General features: G+C 46.9%; 1 protein-coding gene and 1 pseudogene across 4 annotated transcripts; both read right to left on the reverse strand.

Moving 5' to 3' along the window:
* Positions 1-5,503: 5,503 nt before the first annotated feature.
* SOAT2 (sterol O-acyltransferase 2) lies at positions 5,504-17,320 on the reverse strand. Of its 3 annotated transcripts, XM_045553903.1 has the most exons (15): positions 16,999-17,320; positions 16,445-16,500; positions 15,808-15,944; positions 15,433-15,492; positions 15,030-15,137; positions 13,329-13,608; positions 12,802-12,871; positions 9,701-9,785; positions 9,271-9,316; positions 8,951-9,080; positions 7,920-8,017; positions 7,413-7,511; positions 6,761-6,896; positions 6,140-6,285; positions 5,504-5,936 (listed from the first exon to the last, which is right to left on the reverse strand). In XM_045553903.1, exons 1-15 carry the CDS (start codon positions 17,072-17,074, stop codon positions 5,886-5,888), a joined length of 1,578 nt encoding a protein of 525 aa, XP_045409859.1. In that variant the 5' UTR covers positions 17,075-17,320; the 3' UTR covers positions 5,504-5,885. The 3 variants fall into 3 exon arrangements, with proteins under 3 accessions (XP_045409859.1, XP_045409858.1, XP_045409857.1); XM_045553902.1 differs by lacking the exons at positions 15,030-15,137; positions 15,433-15,492; XM_045553901.1 differs by lacking the exons at positions 15,030-15,137; positions 15,433-15,492 and having other exon boundaries at positions 5,504-6,285.
* Positions 17,321-17,802: 482 nt separating this feature from the next.
* On the reverse strand, positions 17,803-18,182 carry LOC123639781 (annotated as a pseudogene). Its single transcript, XR_006735803.1, has one exon. The product of XR_006735803.1 is annotated as a 60S ribosomal protein L36a-like (transcript).
* Between the last annotated feature and the right edge of the window lie 226 nt (positions 18,183-18,408).

Here is an 18,408-nt window from a genome sequence, read left to right on the forward strand (position 1 = left end):
AGGAGTTTGAGGTTGCTGTGAGCTAGGCTGACGCAGGGCACTCTAGCCTGGGCAACAGAGTGAGACTCTGTCTCAAAAAAAAAATCAGTGTATGTATTGAAAGAGAGAATGGTCACAGCTGAGACTCAAATTAGTGGCTTGGAAGAACAAGTGGAAACAATATTTCAAAAAGCACAGAGCAAATACTATGAAGAGATGGAAATAATGAGGAAAATATGAGACTTGGAGAATAGATCCAGTAGTCCTAACATTCAAATATACTAGTTCCAGAAGGGGGAAAGGAATAGATGGAGGAGGGGAAATATTAAAGAATAGAAGAATACTTTGCTGACCTGAAGAAAGATCTGAGCCTACAGACTGAAAGGGAACAGGAAGATACAAGGAAAGACATGAAACTCCTAAATTCTGAGGTTAAAGAAAAACATTTTCAAGTTTCTAGGCGGAAAGAGCAAGTTATCTATTAATACAAAAGGAAATGAATCAGATTGGCGTAGGACTTTTTGTCTGCAACACTGGAAGCCAAAAGTGGGAAAACTAAGAGAAAAAGATGGCTACCCAGGAATCTCATCCCCAGCTGGGAAAACCTTCACCTGTCAGGGCAAAAGAAAGATATTTGGAGCTCCGAAGGATTCACAGAATATATCAATCTCATACCTCACCTGAGGGAAACATTCAAGAAAGATTTGATTACAGAACAGACAAATCAAGATAGAGGAAGGTGAAGAGGAGAAAGAACAGGTAGTGAGCAAGAAACCTGGCAAAATATTACATAGTTAAATGTTCATAGAGATTGATAGATACCTAATTATATCTAGAGCCATAAGTACTATCCTATCTCAGCAAAACCTAGGAGTTGGAAGCAGAGGGAAAGAAGTAAGCAAAAGTATTCTAAAGGTCTGTCTTATTGGTAGAAGCAGCAGGACATGAAATATCTTAATGGAAGAAATAATTGGTATATTTTCAAATAATGATAAAGAAATATGTGTTTTATTATTATTGCTGGGAAGGAAAAGTAGCTATCAAGGTAATGGAAAAGTATGGTAGAATTTCCAAAGTAACAATGGAGTAGGTGAAATGGAATGAATAGCAATAGGATCAAAATATCAAAAACATGAAATGAATAAAGGACATACAATAAGATATAAGAAATAAAATGTATCATTCATTCCACTTGTGGACTCATAATTATTCAAAAGAAGGCATAAAAAGGGGAAAAAAAGAATCGATGGAACAAATAGAAAACAATAGAAAGATGGTAGATTTAAACCATATCAACAGTCATGTTAAATGTTAATGGTCTAAACACCACAATTAAAAGGCAGATATTATCAGATGGGATAAAAAAGCAAGATCCAATTATATTCTGCTTATAAGAAATGCATTTTAAATATAAAGACACAAATAGTTTAAAAATAAAATGATGGAAAAAGATATAGCATGCTAACATTAATCAAAAGAAAGGTGGAGTAGCTATATTAATGTCAGACACAGCAAAGTATTTTATGAGGGATGAAGCTGGTTATTTCATAATGATAAGAGGTCAATTCATCAAGAGGACATAACAATCCTAAATATTTATGCTCTTAAAAACAGAGCTTCAAAAATATGTAAAACAAAAGCCACATAGAGAAATCCACAATTATTTCATCGCCTCTCTCTCAATAACTGATAGAACAAGTAGAAACAAAATCACAAAGGACATAGAAGATTGAACAATACTACCAAACAACATGACCTAATTGATATTTAAGAACACTCGGCCGGATGTGGTGGCTCATGCCTGTAATCCTAGCACTCTGAGAGGGCGAGGTGGGCAGATTGTTTGAGCTCAGGAGTTCGAGACCAGCCTGAGCAAGAGCGAGACCCCGTCTCTACTAAAAATAGAAAAGAAATTATATGGACAGCTAAAAACATATATATATATATATATATATATATATATATATATATATATATAGAAAAAATTAGCTGGGCATGGTGGCACATGCCTGTAGTTCCAGCTACTCGGGAGGCTGAGGCAGTAGGATCGCTTAAGCCCAGGAGTTTGAGGTTGCTGTGAGCTAGGCTGACGCCACGACACTCACTCTAGCCTGGGCAACAGAGTGAGACTCTGTCTCAAAAAAAAAAAAAAAAAAAAAAAAAGAACACTCTACCCAACAATAGAGTACATATTCTTTTCAAGTGCACACTTGAATCTTCATAGCAGCCTTATTAATAATAACCTCAAACTAGAAACACCCCAAATGTCCATCAACAAGTGAATAAACAAATTGTGGTACATTCGTGAATGGAACACTACTGAGCAATAAGAAGGTACAAATGATATATGCAAAACATAGATTAATCTTAAAAATGTTACATTGAGTGAAAGATGTTAAACTGAGTGAAAGCCACTGATAAAAGAATACATATTGTGGATTTCTATGAAGTTGTAAAACAGGTAAAGCTAATATATGAGGGTAGAAATAAGTAAGTCCTTGCCTCTGAGTGGGTAGTTGACAAGAAAGGCGTATGAGGGAACTTTCTGGGGGCATGGTAATGTTCTACATGTTTTCGGTGATGATTACATGGGTATACACAAAATTAGTTGAATGAAAAAGTTAAGATCTGGGCCGGTTGCGGTGGCTCACGCCTGTAATCCTAGCACTCTGGGAGGCCAAGGCAGGTGGATCGGTTGAACTCAGGAGTTTGAGACCAACCTGAGCAAGAGTGAGACACCTGCCTCTACTGAAAAAAAAAAAAAAAGAAATAAATTATATGTACAACTAAAAATATATATAGAAAAAATTAGCCAGGCATGGTGGCACATGCCTGTAGTCCCAGCTGCTCAGGAGGCTGAGGCAGGAGGATTGCTTGAGCCCAGGAGTTTGAGGTTGCTGTGAGCTAGGCTGACGCCATGGCACTCACTCTAGCCCGGGCAACAGAGTGAGACTCTGTCTCAAAAAAAAAAAATAAATAAATAAAAACTTAAAAAAATAAAAAAAAAGAAAAAGTCAAGATCTGAATATTTTATTGTATGTAAAATAAAGTTAAAATAAGAGATGGAGTAGGAATCCATAGATTAAAATAAATTTAACCAATTGCACAGTATAGAGTTTATTTGGATCCTGGTTTAAGCAAGCAAACAAAAAATACAAGACAATTTGAAGTTTGAACACTGATTGCTTATTTGATGATATAAAGAACTTATTTTTACATTTTTAAGATATAATTCTGTTTAAAAATATAGCTTGAGAAATGACAAAGTTATAGAATGGAGAACGGATTAGTGGTTGCCAGGGATTAAGGAGGAGATGAGGTGGTAGGGAAGTGGGGGTGGCTATAAAAAGGGAACATGGGGTGGGCGCAGTGGCTCACGCCTGAAATTCTAGCACTTTGGAAGGCTGAGGTGGGAGGATAGCTTAAGGTCCGGGAGTTCGAGACCAACCTGAGCAACATACTGAGACCGCCCCCATCTCTACAAAAAATAGAAAAATTAGCTGCATGTGATGGTGTGTGCCTATTGTCCCAGCTACTTGGGAGCTTGAGGCAGGAGAATTGCTTGAGCCTAGGAGTTTGAGGTTACAGTGAGCTATGACAAAGCCACTGCACTCTAACCTAGGCAACAGAGCAAGACCCTGTCTCAAAAAAAAAAAAAAAAAAAAAAGGCAACACAAAGGAGCCTGTGATGATGAAAATGTTCTGTGTATTGATTATATTGTCAATATCCTGGTTGTGACATTGTACACAACTGTGTATAGTTTTGTAAGATGTTATCATTGGCAGAACTAGATAAAGGGCCGTGGAACCTATTATTTCGTACAACTGCATATGAATCTGTAACTATCTCAAAATAAAAAGCTTAATTAAATAATAAAATAAAATTTTAAAAAAGTTTGGTTAGCCAATCAAAACAAACAAAATAAAAATAAAATATTAAATAAAAATGGTTGATACCCAGGAAAATATACTTAATTTTTTAAAGTAATGATCATAATGCAAAAATAAAAACAATAGATATAATTTTCTGCTTATCAGATTGGCAAAAATTTAAAAGTTGACAAAACCCAGTATCAGCAAGAGGGTGGGGAGATGGGCAACATTATGTATTGTAAATTCATATAAGCTTTCTAGAGAGGTTTAGCAGTGTGTACATTTGAAGTAAACCTACCTAATGTTTCAGTAATTCTGTATCTAGGAAATTCCCTGAGGAAGGAGCACAAAGATGTATATATATTTACACAAAGATGTTCATCTAGGCAGTGAGGGTGCCCTGAATTGTTTATAACAGGAAAATATTGAGGCTGGGCTTGGTGGCTCACATCTCTAATTCTAAGCACTTTGGGAGGCTGAAGCAGGAGGATCGCTTGAAGCCGGGAATTCAAGAGCAGCATGAGCAACATAGCAAGATGCCATCTCTACAAAAAATAGAAAAATTAGCTGGCCTTGGTGGTGCAAAACTGTGGTCCCAGCTACTCAGGGAGCTGGGGGAGGAGAATTGCTTGAGCACAGGAGTTTGAGATTGCAATGAGCTATGATCAAACCACTGCATGCTAGCCCAGGCAACAGAGCGAGATCCTGCCTCAAAAAAAAAAAAAAAAGCAAAAAAAAAAAAAAAAAAAAGCAAAATATTGGAAACAACTGAAAATATATGTAATTAGTTATAGTATATACATGCAGTGTAATACTATGTCATCATTAAAAATGACAAACTAGATCTGTGTTTATTAACATGAAAAGACGTCTTATATATACTATTAAAATGTAAAAAAAAAAAAAAAAGATGTGTCCCACCTCTCTCAGAGCCCCTGGTTTTTCTGTCCTCATTCCCCCAGGGGCTAATGTTTTTCCTTTTCCTTACCCAGATGTCTCCCTAGAACTAGGTAGGGAATCTGTGTAGATAAGAGAGACACACCATCTAGTTTCTGGAACAGTTCTGAATATAAATATTTTGAACTTCTGTACCCTACCTAATATATTTTCCTGTGTTCCTAAAGTTGAGACACTCCTGATTTCTTTCTTTTTTTTTTTTTTTGAAGCAGAATCTCACTCTGGGGGCCTGGACTAGTGCAGTGATGCGATCACAGCTCACTGCAACCTCAAATTCCTGGGCTCAAGGGATCCTCCCACCTCAGCCTCCCAAAATGCTGGGATTATAGGTGTGAGCCACTTTGTCCAGCCAAGATCCCTTTTATAGCTGTGGAAACTGAGGTTCACAAAACAAAAAGATGTGTCTCAGGTCTGTACAGGTTTCTCTCCTGGGTTTGCTAAAGGAAATGGGGCTTGCTATGTGTCCTCTCAAAACGCGCCGGAGGTTGCCAGAGCAGGATTAAAAGGGCATGGAAATGTGAGCTGGAGAAAGAATAGAGGTGGGAGAGGGGTAGAAGTTGAGTTCCAGGGAGAGAGGTGTGGCATAGGGAAGGTAAGGCAGGATGTCACCCCAAATTCTCACCCCTCCCCCAATAATACCTGTCAAAAAGTGGGCCTTCAGCAAATGAATGAACAAATGAAAAAAGGGAGACAAAGAGTTTATTGTATTGGAAGGAGTACAAAGTCAAGAACAAAACCCTTCTCAACCTTGGTGGCCCCAGTTCTCCTGAGTCCCCCCACATTCACCAAATCTGTAAGGTCCCTCAAGTCTTCCCAAGTCTGGACAGTAGTGGGGTGGTAGGGGATCGTGTGCCCAATCCACGGGGATAGGGCTCGAGTCACCCCCATGCTGAGTCTGTGCTTAGCTACCTACAGGTCCACTGACCTCAGTCCCTGCAATTCCCTGGCCAGGTCCGGCATGCAGGACCCATCGACTGAGAACCATGTTTGGAAACGCAGACAGGAGCTCTGGTCCAGGCTTTGCAGGCAGAGAAGAATTTGATGGTGTCATCTGTGCAGTGAGGGTGCCCTGACCTCTAGGTATGGCAGGACCAAGAGCGAGGTGTCACCAGCCCCCAGAAGGTTGTCTAAGCCAGAGAAGGGTGAATTATGAATGAGGTCACTCTTGGTGACCCACCCTGTGCATCCAAGACATGGGAGCCCATCACCCCCAAGCCAGGCCTTGGTGCCTGACCATGGCTGTTGAATTGGGGAATAAAAAGGGGCTGGCTTTTTGGAAGGGGATGTGTCCTGTCGGATGGGGAGCTGGGCAAGAGTTGTAGTGCCTTACCTGGGGCAAGGGGCAGTGCTGCCGTGCATACCACTCCTGGCAGTACAGGCTGACCTGGATGCCCTGGCCCAGAAAGAGGAAGGTCCACATCAGCACGTTCCACGCTGGGCCTGTGTGCTGGTCATGCATTGTGAAGTTCAGCAGCCCTGGCACAGGAGGAAAGGTTGTCACCCCAGCTGCAGATACTGGTGCCTTGTCTTCCTGGCTTCCCTCCCATCCCAGGGTACTGGGAAAAGATGGAACAGGAAGGCTCCGCTGGGGAAGATCTTGAACCCAGCTGCAGAAACCCATGGAGGTCCAGCGGCTCATGTAAAACCAGCATTCCTCGGTTCACACTTCAATATCCTGATCTCATACTGAACCTCCCAACCTCATCTGCTTTCTCCCCTCTGTCTTCCTCCATTGTGCCCTGCTCAAATGCTCTTCAACCAGAAACCTCCTCCCACATCCCCCGGGATACCCACTTGCTGCCTCCGTCCCCACCCCACCTCTCCAGCCCAGCAGCTTCCTCTGGGTCCTAGGTGTGTGGCCTCCCCGCCATTAGTCTGGGATCTCCAGGAGCAGGACCCAGGCCCCCTCCCTCTGGATGGCCCCCCTCCAGTGGCACAGAGGCAAGCTCACCTCCAAAGACAAGGAAGAGCATTAGCATGACGGGGTAGAAGAACCCCAGGACGAAGCAGAAGATGTACTCATGGACCACTGCAGAGACCAGGAACACGCCCAGCATGGCTGCGCCTCGGGCCCGGCCACCAAGGAGCTGGCAGGGCAAGGGAGGTGTGGGAAGTGAGTCTTCCTGAGCTCCACAAAGAGCCCACTCTCTAAGGAAGCCGGGAGAGAGTGTGGTGCAATGGAAAGAATATGGGATCTGGGTCAGAAGAGCGGACACTGGTCTTATCTAAGTGCATTTTATTGGCCCATTGGGCCTTAGCTGCAGTTTTAAAATAAGAATGTAATAATACTTACTTCTCATAGTTAATGTGCTGATTAATGTATGTGAAAGATCTTGGTAACTGAAAATTGCTATATGCATGTTCCCTAGAAGGCTAAGGAGGGGAGAAATGCCCTGCGGAGGGGGTGGAATTAAGGATAAAGAAGGAAGAAAGTTAGACTGTAAGAAGGACTTCCCACCTGTTGGGTTGGGTAGAATGAGGACAGATGAAATCTAAAGGACCCTTAGGTCTGGAAAGGTGGGCGGTACAGAGGGAGGGAAGGAGAGGATGGCTGGGAAGGCCTCCGTTAACTGTGGAACCTGAAGGGTCTGCAGAGCCCATACCCACAGCCCATCCTGATACACGTAGCTGTACAGCCAGTCATGGACCACCACGTTCCAAGTGCGGTAGTAGTTGGAGAAGGACGTTGAGTTCCACCAGTCCTGGGGAGGGAGTGGGGTCAGGGTCGGGGAAAGCAGGTGAGTACCCCAGGCTCCAGCTGCTCTCTGCTGCTCCCTCTGTGGGCACCGGGTCCCAGTGTTCCAGAAGGGCAGAATACAGACAGCAGATACTCTCCCATCTCCCTCTTCAGGCCCTGGGGCCCCTGTCCTCCCTCCTGCTCCCCATCTCAGGAGAAGATTCTATGGTACCATGCACACAAAAGCACTTAGGCCTGGCTGGCTGGGAGATGGAGGGGCAGCGCTATAACCACACCTAGAGGACGGCATTTCTCACTGTGGGAGCTCGGCAGCACAGCTGAGGGAACACCCAACACAGCCACCATCTTCCCCAGATCCCTCCTTAACCCTCCCTGCCTCCAGCTTCCAACTGGCCCAGGTCCAGGCCCTCACCCGGTAGAACATTCGGTCTCCAAATCGTAGCATCTCCGCAAAGGCGTTGAGCCAGCAATGGAGGAAGGCAAAGAAGATGAGTAGCAGCATGAAGATGCCTGGTGTGTGGGGACAAGGGGCTGTAGGTCAGACAGCCCTGCCTGGACCCCCAGGCAGCCCTGATCTGGGCTCTGAGGAGCCCCTGCCCAGCAACCAGGGCCCCAACTCTTACCGATCATTTATTAGTCACTCACAAATTCATGCATTCATTAATTCATCCATTTGCTTGTGTGCATTTACTTGGCATCTACTCTGTGCCAGATGTTGGGAATGCAAAGATGGATCTCACAGCCCCTAGCCACTGGGAGTTCATAGTGTTTGGAGAGAGACATACAGAGACAGACACGGAGAGGCATGTCCAACCGCGTAGCAAGGTCAAATGTAATGGGAGCTAAGCATGGAGGCCATCAATGTGCTACGGAGTGCAGGGCAAGGGGTGGGTCATGGTAATTGATGGCTAGAAAAGGCAGGCTTCTCAGAGGAGGGGACATCTCAGCCGTGGGCCTCCCAGGAACTAGATTCCATGGCTGGAAAACGGGGAAAGGGCATTCCAAGCTGAAGGGCCAGTATGAGCAAAGGCCCGGAGGCATGGAAGTGCATGTCTTTCAGGGCTTGTGGTGGGATGAGAAGACAGGCTGGGGCTGCATGGGAAGAGCCCTCGAATGCCAGACCAAAGTCAAATCTTATCTACAAGTGCCCACAATGGGTAATCACTGGAGGTTTTGAAGCAGGGTAGGGAATGTTCATTGGTCACAGGGAAGTTTGCCTGGGTGGCAGTGTCAGGGCTAGATGGGAGAGGAAAGATTTGGGTGCAGGGAGATAGGTTAGGAGGCTGATATGGAGGGGGGTTGGCTAGTAATCTGAACTGAAATTGCAGCAATGAGCACTGGCAGGAGGGGACAGATACGAGGGGAGCTTCAGAGGGGGAAGGTGTTGAAACTGACGGAAGGTGAAGAGCGAGGCGTTCCCTAGCCCCATCTGGGTGGGCACACCTGGCAATGTGGCATGCAGGATAGAGAGCACCAGGGCACGGGTGCTGAAGGGCTCTCGGCTCATGTTGGCAAAGACAGGAATGCAGAGGCGACCCAGGATGAAGCAGGCGTAGAGCACACAGCCCAGGGCCTGGGGAGGGATGGGGCGCACACCTCTGGGAGCTGCCCATGGGATCGGACCTCAGGCTCAGCAGCTGCCTCGTCTTCCCTTAGCACCACCCTCCCGCCTCCTCCCCAGGCCTCCCCCACCTCACTCCCAGCAATGTCTCCTCAGCCACTATGAGTCACAGGTGGTCCACCCTTCTGCCCCATCTGCTGACCTGGGCAAAGTTCTTGGCCACATAATTCCACCTGACGTTGGGTGTCCTGCAACAGCAATGGGGATAATATGTTTCTCACCCTTTTATGCTGTTCCCTGCTCAGGCTGGGCACGGGTTCTGGGGCCTCTCTCCACAGTCCCCTCAATCCCTCAGGCCTGGGAGGACTATCTGGGTATGTGGGGTCTAGGACACTTTGGATTTTCCATAACAGAGATGACAAATGGATTTTTAGCTTGGGTGTCAACTCAGGTGACCAACCATGAAGAGTATTCCCGGGATGTGTAGGATTTTCAGTACTAAAATCGGACAGTCTTGGGTAAACCAAGATAGTTGGTCACCCTCAGTCATAATGGGCTGTGCAATGAGAAGGGGTAGTCTACCTGCCAGGTCCTGGGGCCGGGGCACTGGTGGAAGAGATGCAGGGTCTTACCTGGGGTAAGTCTCCCGGTAGATGAGTGTGGGGCAGAATAGGAAGTAGAGGTAGCTAGAGAAACTGGGAGCCTGAGTCCCCTTACCTGAGGAAGAATAAGCAGGTGGATTAGGGAGCGAGAGGGCAGAGGTGGGTAGGCTGCTGGGGAACGGGGTGGGATTGGTGAGCGGAGAGACGGATAGGACAGAGGCGGGGGGTGGGGGGGCGGTGGAGCTGGATGTCGGATCTGGATGCCGGCTGGGGGAGGCAAGTGGGCAAGCAATGAGCCTGCTCTTTAATGCCCCCTCTTTGCTTCCATTCTAGGCACCCCATTTTCCAGCGCAGGACCTGCTGTGGTCAGAGCCTCACTTGGCGCCCACAAGTTCCACGACCCAGTCTCCTTCCCTTCTATCCTGACTTCCTGATACAGGCATACCTCGTTTTATTGCACTTTGCTTTATTGTGCTTCACAGATATTGCATTTTTTAATATACCGACGGTCTGGCAACCCTGCATCGAGCAAGTCTATCAGTGCCATTTTTCCAACAGCATGTGCTCACTTTGTGGCTCTGTGTCGCATTTTGGTAATCTCACAATATTTGAAACTTTTTCATCATTATTATATCTGTTATGGTGATCTGTGATCTTTAGTGTTACTGTTGTAATTGTTTTAGGATGCCTTGAATCACATCCATAGAAGACTGTAAACTTAATCAATAAATGTTGTGTGTGTTCTGACTGCTCCACTGACTGACACTTCTCCCATTCTCTCCTCTCCTTGGGCCTCCTTATTCCCAGAGACACAATAATATTAAAACCAGGCCCATTAATACCCTTATAATGGCATCTAAGTGTTCAAGTAAAAGGAATAGTCAAATATCTCTCACTGTAAATCAAAAGTTAGAAATGATTGAACTTGGTGAGGAAGGCATGTCAAAAGCCAAGATAGGAGAAAAAAACGAAAAAAAATTTAACTCAATTCTCTGTGCTGACCAAAAAAAAAAAAAAAAGAAAAAAAAGAAAAGAAAGAAAGAAAGAAAGAAAGACAAGAAAAATCCAAGATAGGCTGAAAGCTAAGCCTCTTGCACCAGTTAGCCAAGTTGTGAATGCAAAGGAAAATTTCTTGGAAGAAATTAAAAGTTCTACTGTAGTGAACACATGAATGATAAAAAAGCAAAACACCCTAATTGCTGATATTGAGAAAGTTTGAGTGGTCTGGATAGAAGGCCAAACCGGCTACAACGTTCCTTAAGCCAAAGCCTAATCCAGAGCCAGGCCCTAACTCTCTTCAATTCTATGAAGGCTGAGAGAGGTGAGGAAGCTGTAGGAGAAAAGTTTGAGGCTAGCAGAGGTTGGTTCATGAGGTTTAAAGAAAGAAGCCATCTCCATAACATAAAAGTACAAGGTAAAGCAGCAAGTTCTAATCTAGAAGCTACCACAAGTTATGCAGAAGATCTAGCCAAGATAATAGATGAAGGTGGCTATACTAAACAATAGATTTTCAATGTAGACAAAACAGCCTTCTATTGGAAGAAGATGCCATTTAGGAATTTCATAGCTAGAGAGAGAAGTCAATGCCTGGCTTCGAAGCGTCAAAGGATAGATTGAGTCTCTTGCTAGGGACTAATGCTCATTTTTCATTCAATAAATCCTAGAGCCCTTAAGAATTATGCTACTTTACCTGTGCTTTACAAATGGAACAGAATCTGATGACAGCACATCTGTTTACAGTATAGTTTATTGAATATTTTAAGCCCACTGTTCAGATTTACTGCTCAGAAAAAAAGATTCCTTTCAAAATATTACTACTCATTGACAATGCACCTGGCCACCCAAGAGCTCTGATGGAGATGTACAAGGAGATGAATGTTGTTCTCATGCCTGCTAAGACAACATCCATTCTGCAGCCCATGGATCAAAGAGTAATTTCAGCTTTCAAATCTTATTATTTAAGAAATACATTCTGTAAGGCTACATCTGCCATAGATAGTGATTCCTCTGATGGATCTGGGCAAAGTCAATTGAAAACCTTCTGGAAGGAATTCATTATTCTAGATTCCATTAAGAACATTCATGATTTGTGAGAGAAAGTCAAAATATCAACAGTGACAGGAGTTTGGAACAAGTTGATTCCAACCATCACGGATGACTTTGAGGGGTTGAAGACTTCAGTGGAGAAAATAACTGCAGATGCGGTAGAAATATTAATAGCAAGAGAACTGAAATTAGAAGTGGAGCCTGAAGAAGTGACTGAATTGCTACAATCTCGTGATAAAACTTTAATGGATGGGGAGTTGCTTCTTATGAATGAGCAAAGAAAGTGGTTTCTTGAGATGCAATCCACTCCTTGTGAAGATGCTGTGAACACTGTTGAAATGACATCAAAGGATTTAGAATATTATATAAACTTAGTTGATAAAGCAGTGGCAGGGTTTGAGAGAACTGACTCCAATTTTGAAAGAAGTTCTACTGTGGGTAAAATGCTATCACACAGCATCACATGCTACAGAGAAATCTTTCATGAAAGGAGGAGTCAATCAATGTGACAAACTTCATTGTTGTTGTGTTTTAAGAAACTGCTACAGCCACCCCAAACTCCAACAGCTGCCACCCTGATCAGTTAGCCGCCATCAACGTCAAGGTCAGACCCTCGCCGAAGGCTCAGATGATCATCAGCATTTTTAACAATACGGTATTTTTTAAATTAAGGTATGTACATTGTGTTTTTAGACATATGCTACTGCACACTTCATAGACTATAGTATAGTGTAAACATAACTCTTACATACACTGAGAACTCCAGAAATTCATGATTTGCTTTATTGCAGTCGTCTAAAAACCAAACCCACAATATCTCTGAGGTATGCCTGCATGAGGTTCTCATATCCTGGATCTTTCAGGCTGGGCGTGGAAATAGGAAAATGCCAGAAGTCCTGAGTAACAGAAGGGCCATCTAATGTCTAATGACTAAGGCCACAGAGCCCAGTGGGAGGCCAGAGCTGTGACCTGGGGGCAAGATGGGATTGGGAAAGGCAGCGCTTTTATGAGGATCCTGCAACTACTGGCTTCATTCAACCAGCCCAGTGGACTGAGCTCGCAACAGGGCCAGCTGCCCGCCTCACCTCCTCTGGCACGAAGGGTCCCAGGCACAGCCTCTCTCAGGAAGGAGTAGCTCTTCATCAGGAGCCTGACCTGAGGCGGAGTGGAAGGGAGGCCAAGTGGCTTTGGGCAAATCACTTAACTGCTCTGTGCTCTCATTCACCACAGAGAGGCAGGCAGAGTGGCTTTGGGCAAATCACTTAACTGCTCTGTGTGGCCGGATCGCCTTATAGCCTAACACAGAGCGCCCGCTGGCAGGAAGGGTAACCTTAGGGGGACAGGAGAGGCCCGGTCGGAGTCCTCACTCAGCCTAGCCCGTGTGACCGTGACTGCGGCGTCAGACTGTGTTTGCGAAGTGGCGAAGTGGCGCCTCATTCGTTTACTGTTCCTTAGGAGCTGCGGTTCCCCCAGGTCCCTCACAACGGACTCTGCCCCTCGTCACTGGCTCCCCCTGCCAACTCTCTACCAAATGCCCTTCTGCTCTTTGAGAGCTGCCCCTGCGGGCATGGCCTCCCTGTTCCCTCCGGCCCCAGCGGCGCTCACCCCTCACCTGCTCAAAGACCAGGACGCAGCGCGAGGCGGGCGGGAGCTGCTGCGCCACCGCCACGTGCACCGGCAGCGCGCAGAGCACCGCGGCGTGGGCGGCCAGCAGCGAGCAGCCCAGGCCCGCCCGCAACGCCCAGGCGACGCCCCTGGGCCCCGGCCTCGCCCACAGGCGCAGGGCCTGGTAGGGCACCAGCAGCGTGGACAGGAACATGGGGACCCACGTGACCAGCGCCAGGGGCAGCTGTCCGAAGCTGAAGATCAGTAGCTCAAACTCCAGCACCAGCCTTGGAGTGGGGAAAGAGAGACAAAGTGGACAAAAGTGTAGCCCATCCTTGTCCCCTAACTCCTCGATCAGAGCTGCTGGAAAATAAACGGAGGTATCTTGATCAGGTTGTGAGTTCCCCATCCCTGGAGGTGTTCAAGATGGCATCTCTGTGGCCCAGGGCTTCTGGAACAGGGTGCTGCCCCAGAAGACTTAGTTCTGGAATAGATTTGATTCTAAATGACCTTTAGAGGCCTCTGTGACTGTCATGGTGTTGCAGGAGGGCTCAGTACTCTGTATACCACAAGTGCTAGGATATGAGATATCTAGACTTTGATTTTCCTTAGTTTTGTTCCTTTGGGGTGTCTATAATTGTAGACTTGAGCCAACTGGATGCAAGTTGTTCAGGGTTTTGTTTGCCTAGGTTAAGAGTGTATGTATGGTTTGTGAAGTGGAAAAATTGGAAACAACCTAAATGTCCATTAATAAAAGACTAAATGAACAAAATCTGGCACCTCCATACTCTGCGGTCATTAAAATGGAAAGATTCCTAAGATAGATTATTAGGGAGTAAAAACAAATTGCAAAATAATAGGTATGGTATTTTATTTATGTAAAACCCACACAACAGACATCTCTTTGGTACTTATATACATATGGATGTCAATGCATGAAAAGTGCTCTGGAGGGAAACTCACAACTGTTAAAAATGGTTACCTCTGGGGAGAGGTCTGGGACTGAGGGTGTGGGCAAGAAGGACTGTCATTTTATGCTAAAAAGTGTATTTGAACTTTTCACTGAGATTTTTATCCTTATAAAACTTGGATAATTGACAATAAAAATTTTACCAAAAGGAAGTACTATTGCTGAACCTGCAGATCCTTGGTCCTCTTCCTTTTGCTGCTTTCTAAGGCTGACTTAGGGTGAGGTCAGGGGACACGAGAATACAGACCCCCAGGAGCAGACCGCCCTCTGAAGCTCATCCTCAGAGTTGCAGGGGTGCTCTGTGGGAAGAACAATCCACCGAGGCACTTGTGTGCATGTCTGGCTTCCTGGACAGATTGGAAGTACCTCACAGACAGGGATGGGGTCTGCCCTGTTCGCTTCTCTGGCCCCCAGGGCTGGTACTCAGTAGGTGCTCAGTGGCGGTTACTTGAGTGGAATAGAACTGACTTGGACAGGAAGGTGCATGGATGCGCATGTGTGTGCACACATGTCATCTGCCCCAGGGCTAGGTTCTCACTGAGAAGTTTTTGAGAGGGATCATGGTGTCTCCAGGGTGGCTGGCTCCAGGAGACAGACCAAGAGCCATCCAAGGCTGCAGAGGGAAGAGGTCCTAGAGAGTGTTTTAGGTGGGAAGGTTGTTGGAAGCAGTGTGGGGCACTGGGGACCCAGAGGGTCTGGCCAGATCGGGGTGCCTACCCCAGGTGGGAGGGGGCCTACCTGCCCTCATCAATGAAGTCGATGGCCAGAGTGCTGATGATGAAGACACACAGGCCGGCGACGAACATGTGGTAGATGGTGCGGAAGTGCTGCACTTCCATCAGCTCACTAGAGGGACAGGGCCCGAAGGTCAGTGTGGGAGAGTCCCCAGAGTTTCAGGGACTGGCTCAGGGTCTGTGCACATGAGGGCACAGGGCCTAGTGATCTGGATCTTCCAGCTAAAGGCTGGGGCTTCTCCTGGTGGTCTTTCTTCCACAGCCATGTCCAGGGCAAATGGGGGAAAAGGAACCTTAGAAACCTTCTCCAAGTCCTCCCCACAAACCACCTGGAGCCTAGGGATGGGAAATGAGGTGACATGGCCCCTCAGCTGAAGCCTTTTTTTTCCTCCCATGCCCTGACTTACTCAAGCAGGGACTTGCGGATGACAAAAACTTTCCGTTTCCCCAGAGGTGGCTCCCGGGTCCTGAATTGAGACATTTGTTCAGAGTTGGGCCAGGAAGGAAGAAGGCAGTGGGCAGAGGGCAGGGCCATGCAGAAGGTCAATACTTGGGAGCCAAGGGCAGTAGTAGGGGAAGGTCAGGGCCAGGGCAGAGCAAGGCCCAGAAGGTGGAGGCCTGTGTCGGGAAGACAAGATGACAAGGGAAGAAGAGGAAAGGCTGAAGTCAGGATCATGCCAAGGCTGGTAAAGGGTGCGTAAGATGATGTCTATGGTCCACAATCCTTGCTATGGAGGAGCTGGCTGCAGCCATTCCCTGGCCCCCTGGCCCCTCAGACTCACCTGCTCAAGGAATCTAGGGGAGTGGAGGGCAGAGGCCTGCCTTGTTGGGGATAGGATTGCACAGCCTCCCACATGACCCGATCCAGCAGCTCTGTTAGCTGTCCCTGTGCTTGCTCCAGCAACTGTGTCTTCACAGCCTACAGGACAAAGCCAGGGCAGGGCCCACTGTCCCTCCATGCAATCAGCTATCCTTTAATTCACCAAATATCTACTGAGCTTCTCTCTGTGCCAGGCACAGTGCTATGTGCTAGGGACAAAAAGATGAACAAGCCGTGGTTCCTTCCCACAGATTCCCCAGGAATTGATCTTCTGGCTTCCCAGGACAGCAGTGAGGACCAAGGAATGGCAGCAGGAGCAAGGCTTGCCCTCCCTGGGTCTGAATTCCAGCCACATCACCTCTGATCCTCACTCTCTTACCCCTGACCTCTAGCCCCACTAACAGAAAGACTGTTCACTGGCTGACTGTTAGTCCCTGGCCTGAGGACCTGTGCTTCGAACCCCCCATCTTAACCCTGAATTCTAACCTGAACTTTGAACTCAAGGACACATCATCTTTATCACCAAGCCAGTCCTCAGCCCTGCCTCCCGCCACCCTAGGAACTCTCCATCTTAACCTCTGACCTGTGATGTCCCTCACCTCCATATGTTGAGACCATTGCACCAAGTCTGGGGCTCTGTGCGTCTCAGCATTTCCTAGGAGGAGGGAGCAAAGGGCACACTCAAGGGGGACCAGTTAGGGTTCTGCCACTTCGTGCAGACCCAGAGGCATCCTCTGTCCAGGACATGCTCTCTGAATGCTCAGCAGCCTTCCCCCTACCCCCGCCCCAACCCACCAATATCTAGTGTCGTGGGTGAGCAACTAGAAAGGGAAGTTGTTTTTGCAGGCAGTGAGGAGGCCATTGGCAAGCAGGGGGCCTGATGACAAGACTAGAAAATGCCCAGGGAACAGGAAGCTGCTCTGTTCACCCTCTGGGGTTAAAGGGTCAGAAAGATAAGGTAAGGCCACAGCTCTCAATAGCCCCATTCTCCTCCATCCCTCAAGTGGGTGGCTTGGGGGAGGGGCCGGGGTCTGCCTTCCTTGACCTCCCAGGACAGCTGGAAAGATTGACATTAGACAGCAGGAGCCTCCCCTCAACAGTGCATCTCTTCCCAACCCCTCCTGAGCCTCTGCATTCCCAGAGGGTGGCTCACCTTTTCCAGAGTGTCGCTCCTCCTGCTCCCCTTTCGGCCCATCTCTCCTCCGAAAACGGCCCCCCCTGGGCTCCATGATGTGGGTCTTGAGTGGGCAGCAGGCAGTCCTTACCTGTGTTCCCTCCTTTCCCTCCCAGCCCGCCCTGCCCTGCTCAGCTCTTGTCTCACTCAGCTCAGCTGGCAGCTCCAAAGACTAAAGTCCTTTCAGGAGGAGAGGGCCTCCTGGAGCCTGATAGGTTATCTGATCTGGAGGGCAGCTTCTCAGGTATAGGCTCTGCTCTGCTGTCTGTCGCAGAACAGTTGCATCCCTTTAACACCCAGTCACCGCCCAGACTCCTGGCTCCAAGTGTGCTGTCCCTCCCACAGGAATGGTGACTGTGCATGGGGAGGAGAACTTTGCTGCTCTGAGGCTTCACCAGCACGGCTAGCCTTCCATCTCTCCCCAGCAGGCCAGAGGTCAGGGAGGAGTCAGAACATCTTCACATATCAGTGCATTCGGCTCCCTTAGACTGCAGGAGTGTGATTGTATGTGTGCGGTAACATTCTTATGGGGTTGGCACCCCTGACACTCATGGTGGTGCGGCCCCTCCAGGAAATGCTGGGTGCCCCGGCCCTTGAAAGTCACCTCTTCCTGACACTGCTTGGGTTAGCATGTAGGCAGACAGGAGAGTAAACAAACACTTAATTCAGCACCTAAGGATTGCCAGGTATTGTAACACACAGAAGAACCAGAAATGAACCTCCTGCTATTATTTACTGGCTGCGTAATTTCAGACACGTGACCCAAACTTTTTTTTTTAAACATAACCTCAAGATTTTATTGTCTTCATAATAAAACAAAAGATGCTTAGAACTGGATCACTTGGCCCTTTCTCTTCTTATCTCCTCCCAGTTCAAACTGCTTGCATTTCTTGATAGCCAGCATTCTCTTAGATCTGCAGTTGGGCTCGACATACTCAAGCCTCAGCACAATTTTCTTTGTAGTTTTAGCCTTTTTCCTGGAAAATCGGCTTAGTCTGCCCACCATAGCCACTCTGCTTCCTATCATAACGCCGCTTTCCCTGGGCATACAGAGAATCCTTGCCCTTCTTGTACTGTGTCACTTTGTGAGGTTGGTGCTTGCCACATTTCTTACAGAAAGCCTGGCGGGTTTTAGGAACGTTCACCATGTTTGCGTGCGCGCTATTGGCAACAAAAAAAAGAGCGACCCAAACTTTTTAAGACACAGTTTCCTCCTATGAAAAATAGGGGAAAATCCCTAACTCACAAGGTTATTGCAAGCACAAGAAGAGGTAGTCTAGGTAAAAATCACATGGTTCAGGGCCGTGGGATGAGCTCATATATAAATAACAATTTCCTTCCCTTTTTAGTAAGGAAGTAACAGAAGAGTAAGGGCTTTGAGAGTTCCTC

Source organism: Lemur catta, chromosome 6 (assembly GCF_020740605.2).
Source record: "Lemur catta isolate mLemCat1 chromosome 6, mLemCat1.pri, whole genome shotgun sequence".
In the NCBI taxonomy this organism is placed as follows: domain Eukaryota; kingdom Metazoa; phylum Chordata; class Mammalia; order Primates; family Lemuridae; genus Lemur; species Lemur catta.

Excerpts from the sequence above, each read along its gene's own strand:
- SOAT2 (XM_045553903.1), bottom strand. The coding sequence starts at position 17,074 with ATGGAGCCCAGGGGGGGCCGTTTTCGGAGGAGAGATGGGCCGAAAGGG. Across the intron at positions 15,138-15,432 it reads ATCCGCAAGTCCCTGCTTGA|TGAGCTGATGGAAGTGCAGC; the intron begins GTAAGTCAGGGC and ends CTGTCCCTCTAG. Across the intron at positions 5,937-6,139 it reads AGCACTGCCCCTTGCCCCAG|ACAACCTTCTGGGGGCTGGT; the intron begins GTAAGGCACTAC and ends TCTCTGGCTTAG.